At 43.5% G+C, this 8,787-nt stretch overlaps 1 protein-coding gene across 1 annotated transcript in view; it reads right to left on the bottom strand.

The window, feature by feature from the left end:
* The window catches only part of LOC126101497 (blood vessel epicardial substance-like), a 153,653-nt gene extending 145,090 nt beyond the window's left edge, over positions 1-8,563 (bottom strand). The window contains exon 1 of the mRNA XM_049912143.1: positions 8,324-8,563. Coding sequence (XP_049768100.1) covers positions 8,324-8,563 — 240 coding nt within the window. The remainder of the gene's footprint in view (positions 1-8,323) is intronic.
* Positions 8,564-8,787: the final 224 nt, after the last annotated feature.

The following is an 8,787-nucleotide window of genomic DNA, read 5'->3' on the forward strand; positions in this document are numbered from 1 at the left end:
ATCGTACAAATCGCACAGACACATTAACCAGTGCCACCCACCGACACACCCACCCACCCACCCACCCGCCCACCCACCAACACACACACACACACACACACACACACACACACACACACCACTATCCTTCGTATCAGTTATCCATTGCGTCAAACGTCTTGTGATGTGTCCACAGTGATGTGTGTTACTGTGCACAGTGCAAGATGTGTAATCATAGATGGAACGTTAACGTTGGCTGACATGCGTTTTTAATGTATGATACGACAGGATGCAGTGTGTATGAAGCAGCACGAAGGTACAGACAATGCTTCCCCGACAGGCGTCGTGCTAACTGTAAGGAGTTTCTCCCCACAGATGGAGGGAGTCTTCACCGCCACAGAAAGCCGGACGAGGATTCCCCACTGAAGAGATGAACATCAGACTTTCAGGAGATGCTGTCAGATTGTGTGGCGAACCATCTCGCAATAAACAACTGTCAACTTGCCCGTGAAATGCACACGTCGAAGGATATAATGTGTAGAATACTGGTGGAACAGGTATTACATCTGTGGTGTCACCGCCAGACACCACACTTGCTAGGTGGTAGCTTTAAATCGGCCGCGGTCCATTAGTACATGTCGGACCCGCGTGTCGCCACAGTCAGTATTTGCAGACCGAGCGCCACCACACGGCAGGTCTAGAGAGACGTACTAGCACTCGCCCCAGTTGTACTACGACTTTGTTAGCGACTACACTGACGAAGCCTTTATCTCATTTGCCGAGAGACATTTAGAATAGCCTTCAGCTAAGTCCATGACTACGACCTAGCAAGGCGCCATTAACCTTATCTGGAGAGAGTCTCATTTGTATAGTCAAGAGCGATGTACCACAACGATGGAATAAAGTTATGTATAACCTCAGCTACGTACTTTTCATTATAGCATTAATTACGTATCCTGTTCCAGAATTCACGCCAGTCGGCGTGAGTTGACGCGTGCCCTTTCGGTATCTCCGCCTTGTGTCTAGACTGTCTTGTCTAGACACAACAACATCCTTACCGTAAAGAATACGTGCAAGCGCTGGGACCAACTGGTTTTGAGCTCCACGCTCACTTCTGTCAGTGGACTTTCCGTTGCAGTGCTGAACTTCGTACAGTTTTATTGTTCACAGATGAGATCTCATCCACTCATGATGCCGTTTTCAACATCCACACGAGCCATGTCTTTGGTGAGGACAATCTCCAAGCCACCTGCATTGGTGGTCACCAACAAGACGATTCTCTGTCGTCGTGTGTGTGAACATTGTCCAGTATCACCTAACAGGACCTTATTTGCTGTCTCCTCATTTGATGAGTCCACATTACCTGGTGTTCCTGCAAAATATGCTGTAACGGTTCTTCGAGACTTAACGCTTCTAGTCGACAAAAGGATCTGGTTTCAACACTACAGTGCACCAGCCGTCTTCAGTGTCAATGTTCATGACCACCTGAACAATACATACCCTCACCGTCGGATTTAAGGGGTCCTGTCCCATGACAGCGCAATCTCCCACTTCTGGACTTTTCTTCTGGGGTTACAGGAAGACGCTGATGTATGAAACCCCCATAGAAACGGATAAAGAGCTGCTTGCTAAGGCCCAAGCTGCCTGTTTCCTGCTCTAAAAAACACTAGCGTTCACAGAGCTTGTTGCACCATTACCAAGAATGCACTGAGACTGGTAGTCGTCACTATGAACAGTCACTGTGAACTATGCTGTTGTTGTATGCTGTACACTGTGTATTTCCATAACAGAATAAAAGTGCATTACCCTATCTGAAATAATCGGTTTCTGACCCACTATCAACTGTTTCAATTCGATTCAAAAAGTTTGAGATACCCTGTATAGGTCTCCATGTCGCACATGGTGGATGCACTGCCCAACACCGAGCTTGTTGCACTGTCCTTAGTAAAACACCGGCAGCAACGAAGCATTGCGCTCAAAGACTATTTTAAAATACTCGGGTCATCCGCACCAAATAAAATAGTCTTTTGATGCGAAATAGTACAGGATCTCATGACCTGCTAAGAGAAAAACCCCTGTTCCTGTTTATCAGTTAGTCTACCGACTTAACTTCTGTTCCTTCCATATAAAGACTGCCCCAAAAACTGGACGTATTGGCAGCCGATATACCCATCTAAAAATATGCCACCCACCGTATAAACGGAGTGGGGTTCTTAGGACTCGGGTACGCATGTCGTATGCTATTTTCGGGGTGGGTGCCCAACAGAGGAATTTGCTTACTTGGCATCTGTTCATGACAGAACCTTTATGATCTTATGGGACATCTGATTACCCCTTAAAAGAAGAGGATATAATATTCCCTTTCTTTAGCATCCTGTCAGGGCTGTTGCGCTCCGTTCACTCCCAGTTTCATACATTGTCAACATATCGCAGAAGTATTATGGACCTGTGCCCCAAGAGCAGTTTGAATTTCAGGACTTTTAGTGTTGACGCTATTAGGTTGGGCATAGTTGGATGTGGGTCACACTGTGAAATAATCAGGTTTAGAAGCATAAAATACTGGCAATTTTTAGAAAATTTTCGTATAGTAGTAAGCTCCGTCAGGTCTATTGAGTCATGCTTTTGCAAGACAGGTCATTATAATTGGAAGAAAGGAGAAAATTTAGCTACTCTAGAACTTTTCTACATTTTATGCTGATACATCAATTTACGAAAGTACTGGTTCCGAAACAAACAAGTTCTTGTATGATTCTAACTCATCACTTTACAGGTCAAACAAACAAAAAATGACACAACGCTACATGTCATCATCAACAGAATATTTCCTCTTATTCTCGAGAAGCTGAAGGTGGCAGCGATGACAAGAAACATCTCTGAATTATTTACTTAACAAAAGAAGAAAGAAGGGCTGTTCACTCTCAAATACAATTGCAACACAAAATCGTAGAAGTCATGGGCAGATTTTGTTGCTAATGTTGGAAAATTTGAAAACTATGCTATTCATAATATAGAATTAAGAAGTCATTCAAAGTGTCCGCTGTGCAAGGTGTTTCCGTGTGTGGGTTAGAGAGAGAGTTGTTTTTCACAAAACCAGTTCTCATGAAGTGATATTTGTCCATGACTAAATCATCATGAGCTGACTGAAATATGAAGTCCCTGTTTGAAAGAAAAAAAAATAGATCAAAATATATATTCCTTTAATTTTTTTCTTCTAAAGCAGTTTCCAACCTGCCACAATGACATGAGGAAATTGAGAATTGCCAATGCCAAAGAGGAATGACTCGGGCCATAGCGAGAGAGGACTGAGACAGAGATTCGTCGAGTTGTGGGACATGGACCATTCTTGAAGGTGAGTGGAGCATAGACCTGCGGCGTTTATTCCTTATATTGCGGGCAGATCCTTTAAGACAGGAATATTTTTAAAGACAATGAACATAAAGAGCGTGTCCCCTCCACTTTCCGAGATAACGGCATTAATCGGCCTTGAGAACGATGTTTTGGGGTCTTACGAAGCCTGGTATATACAAAATTCCGTGCCAATGAGAGGAGGATCACGTCGGCTTGTCGATTTCCACGGTCCACGACCGCTGAGTGGAACATTATGAAGCAATAGAGGTGCCGATTTCTATTTAACCAATTACAAAAGTGTAAACAGTTGGCACAATCATGTGGTGAACTTTCTGCACATGAAAAGGAAACAGTCCATTCTCATGAAGAATCCTGCATACCTTAGATTCTGAAACGTCCAATCGGGTAGCTAGGCGCATTGTACTAGAACGAGGACTGCACTCTACTGAATTAAGTATGTTTTCCTCTTCTTGAACGTCACGAGATTTTTCGGAGCGGATACGAATAGTAGGAAGAGTATCAGATTCTAGTAATGTTCCACTGAATGTTTTGGCACTCAGAATCCTACGATTATCATACCGACGGTGATATTCGGCAACAGCAGCTTTCGCATTACCATCACAGAAGCCCAAAATGTACACCATCTCTCCATACTTCTGCGATGAAAACTTGTGTGGCATCACAAAGTGTACTGTACACAGGAAACAGTAACAGTAGACAGTGACTGCAGTATCAACAACGTAGTTATTATGCAGACGTACCACTCGCTGCATTTGTGTACCTAAGACTGATCGTGTGTCCAGTGAACACAAGTGTAGCGCTCCATACACCGTGGCATGTTTCGGAACTCTGTTGTAGCTCCTTAATTGTGGATCTGATTACTGTTTTTATATTTTTTGTTCCAAGTAATCTCAGGAATAACCTCCAGAAAACGGGGGAAAAGCTCGTGACTCAGCCAGTATAGAGCGGCGGATTCCAGCTTTGGCGTCAGTTTTCAGAAGGTATTAGCAGCAGCACTGTCTCTCCTGAAGATAGCGGACAGGTGGATCGACTAAATATTGAGCCCTGTTGGTTTTAGATCCTGTAGCAAAGACTACCAAGGCTTAGGTACGATTCTTATTTAAAAGTTATTTCACTCTGAAGACAGTGATGGACCGTGAGCACTCACTGAATTTATTTTGCAAATAGCTCGCTTGTTAACCCATTTTTATAACGATGTTTTAGTATCTATTATCCTATACTGTCACTCATGCCACTTTGCACCATTAATTACAATATGCCTTGCATATTTGTTTATCTTAATTACGCATTTATTTCACCTGGGAAGATAAAGATATTTTGACCTTCCGTGTTAGACCTAAGGAAACACCGTTAGTAAGGTAACATTAAAAAATGTGTGGTACATAAGTAGTACACAATAATAGTCATATGTATGGTATAAATGCGAAAGTTTGTGTATGTTCGCGTGTGTTTTAGTATGTTTGATACTCCTTCATGCTGAAACGGATGGACGGCTTTGGAAGAAATTTGGAACGATGATAGCTTATACCGTGAATCAGTGTAGCCCAAGACGCGAGAATACCCATATTTGGTTCATGCAGTATTCGAGGCAGAGCACTAACACTTGCAACAGACGTTATACATAATTTCAAATCTTTACTATACTTTTTCACGCCTACATCCCGCACAAAATTATGAAGGCAGAAAAGTTTATCACTCACTACGTTTTGGCTGTTCGTGCAGTAAAACTGCCATGCATGAAGCATTTATTCCTTTTTACTACTGACTGTATTCGCAACGGACTTCTCAGACAGTAGCCACGTATAGCATTGAATGTAAGTGAAAAATTGTTTCATTGACGACACACACACACAGTCCATGAGATAGAGTGCTATAAACTTTGAGCTGAGTGGGAAATGAAATTGCAGGGCGAAATTCGCTGGAGATATAGGTGAAATATGTGTCTAAATGCGAGTGAAATATGTTAAATACATATGGAACATATTTGAAACGTAAGTGGCCAAAGCTAAAGCTAAACCCCTGGAACGATTTCAGCCAAATTTGGTACACATATTAGTTACGATCTGAAAAGAAATCCTGTGGAGGTAAGAACCATCACTTCATCAGTCTTCTATTGGGGTGGGGATAGCCTTGAGAGAGGATATGGAAAGGGATAGGGAGAAGGAAAAGATGGAGAGAGAGAAGGGAGAGATGGAGTTGAAGAGAGGGAGGGGGAAAGAGTAGCTGGACAGAGAGAATAGGAGTAGGAAGTGGAGGGGAGGAAGAAGTCGACAGAGAGAGGAGGGGGGAGGAGGATATCCACACAGAGAGTGTGGGTGCAAAAAGTGGGCAGAAGGGGGAATGAGGAGATGAACTAATAGAAGTCTGGAATAAATACATATTTTATAAACAAGTGTCTAGCTGCAGGTAACACTGCCGGACGCAGCTATTGATTAGATAAAGTAACCATCACAGTAGTACATCCAAGGTTGCTCATAGCAGCTAAATAGTGACCAGGCCAAATATCTCACGAAATAAGCAACATGGGCAGTACATAACAGTAAAAATAATAATGATAGTAGCGATAGGAGATATACTAATGAATATAAGGTACTTTAGAAATGTCAGTGTAATTGTTATGATTTCATCGAAATGACAGCTAACAAAGTGTATAACAGCAGCAAAGAATGAATGAAATTTCTGAGAGTAATAATGTTCTGGGGAAGATGAAGAAATAATTGGGCAAGATTATCAGTTGAGATAGAGTGAAGCAAAGAGACATAGCCTGGAGTGAGGAAGCGTTGGCACTGGTTCTCTATTCGACAAATTGAAGTCAGCTGGGATATGCAATGAGGAAGGCTATGCTGGTTATAACAAGTAAAGCTTTAATCCGCCCTTGAACGCAGACGGGTTGCGGATAAGGAGGCTACTGGATAGTTTGCTCCAGTGTCATACCGCTGGAATGGAAGAGAAGAAGAACAAGATGGGGAAAAGTTTAGTCTCATGCAGAGATGTAGCCTAGATGTCGGATATATCTGATCTTTGTGATATCCCATCAAAACACCTGAATGTATGTAACTGGCAACAGAATATTCCTTAACGTATTATTTACCACCATTATGTCATGCAGTATGTTTACTAAGCAACAGTAATTTGATGAATAAATTCACAGCCACACCCGCCACACATCAAATAGTTGTTGGCTGTTATCGGGACTACAATGAGGGGAGCAACAAATAGCTGACGTACATCGTCAGCACCACGGAGAGGGTAACAACATCGAGGCAGTGTGTGGGGAGGAGGCATTAGCAGCCTGTGTTTGGTGTCAGCTCCATGTAAACAACAACAGTTGACGGGGCAACGCGGGCAACACCGTCAACAGAAGGCTGCAGGGTTGTTTCATCAGAAGGAAAGAGGCAGCGGACAGCATCAAGTGGTGGACAAACAGTGGCAACAGCAGAAAGGTTGCAGCAACAACAGAGCTTAATGTCAGCAGCAGAAAGAAGTCAGTGGCTACGATATTTCTTCAAGAGTAATTGTACTACCAGAGAAGCAGCATTCTTCTAGATACGCTTAAGTATTCGCTATGAGTGGAACAGTGCACAAATGGTTCAATTCATATATATTTGGAAGAGTGCAGAAGGCTGAAGTAAGCAGTTCACATAATGCAAAAAAATCTGCAGATTCCATAAAATGGGGAGGTATCAAGAATGGTTCAGTCTTGGGTGTGCTGTTATATTAATGATTGGCCACACCATATTTCTGTTTTGGTGACAACACAAGTATGGTAATCAATCCAACAAACAAGAATTATATGAGCAAAATTATGAAGCGGTTCTCTGCAAATGGACTCTTATTAAATTTTAGTAAAACACAGCATGTACAGTTATGTACAGTAAATCGTGTATCACCATTAACAAATATTCAGTTTGAACAGAAGTCTGCAGCTAAGGCAAAATATTCCAAATTTTTAGGTGTGTAAATTGTTGCAAGATCGAACTGGAAGAAACACATTGATGATCTAGTGAAATGTTTGAGCTTAGATACTTATGGTATTATGGTTATTGTAAATTTTGATGACAAACATATTAGTAAGTTAGCTTACAACGCCTATTCTTACTCACTGCTATTGTGTGGCATCATATTTTTGGGGGAAATTCAGCAATAAGGGAAAAAGTATTCATTGCACGGAAGGGTGTAATCAGAATTATAGCTGGAGCCCACCGAAGATCATCTTGCAGACATTTATTTAAGGATCTAAGGTTGCCCATAGCAGCTGTTGCTTTTGAACTGGGATGGGTTATTGACAAATTTCTCTTTCTCTCTCTCACACACACACATACACAGACACACACACACACACACACACACACACACACACACACACACACACATATATATATATATATATATATATATATATATATATATATATGTATGTGTGTGTGTGTGTGTGTGTGAGAGAGAGAGAGAGAGAGAGAGAGAGAGAGAGAGAAATTAGTTAATAATCCATCCCAGTTCAAAAGCAACAGCAGGATGCATAGCTACAACAGGCTTATATTCATTCTTCTTAGTTAAGTCTAACTTTGGAACAGAAAGGGGTGAAATACGCTGCCACAGAAGTCCGTAATCACCAAATAGCATTTATAGTCTGGCAGATATCCAACCAGCATTTTCTGAATGACAGCTCCTTCTATTCCACACATAATTTTTTTGTTATAAATTAGAAATCGCACCATTTTTAGAAAAAAAGGTGAATTCTAACATGTAGCCTAAAGACACTTTCTTGAAACTGGCCCGTTTCACATAATTAGAAAGTGTCGTATTGGTGGAACATGTTTAATCTAATCTAATCTGATAAGGTGAGGTGCCTGGTGGGCGACTGGCCTCTGTGGCGGCCCTGTCTGCAGAGGAATTGCGGTGCCACTCGCTGCCTGTGCGGCAGAACACTTGGCGACTGCAGCTGGCTGCCTGCTCAGAGCCGGCGGACACTCACGGAGACGGCGGTCGCGGTGGAGGACCAGACTGCGGCGGCCGCGCCCGCCCCCGCGCTCGCGCCCGCCCCCGGGCCGGGGGCGGCAGGGGCGGCCACCCCCGGCGCCGCCACGGTGTCCCTGGGGCCGGCACTGGCACTGCCTCCGCCTCCGCCCCCGCCGGCGGCCGCTGCGGCTCTGGCTGCCACCACGTCTGCCGCTGCCGCTGCCGCTGCACCGTTGCTCGCGGCAGAACCACCCATCACCGCCCAGCCGCCACCTGCAACAGGTCACGTGACTGGTCGGGATCACTCGAGGACTGGCAGCGAGGGCGGAAGTGACGGGGCCGGGGGAGGAGCAAACCCTGAAGTTGACAAACATTCACACTTCCTGTCTGTTGTGCAAACTGAAGGTGGAGGAGAAAGAAGGAAAAGGAAAGAAAAGAGAAGGAACTAACGCTGTAAGATACATCGGAACTCTATGCTGA

This window comes from Schistocerca cancellata, chromosome 9, assembly GCF_023864275.1.
Source record: "Schistocerca cancellata isolate TAMUIC-IGC-003103 chromosome 9, iqSchCanc2.1, whole genome shotgun sequence".
NCBI lineage: Eukaryota > Metazoa > Arthropoda > Insecta > Orthoptera > Acrididae > Schistocerca > Schistocerca cancellata.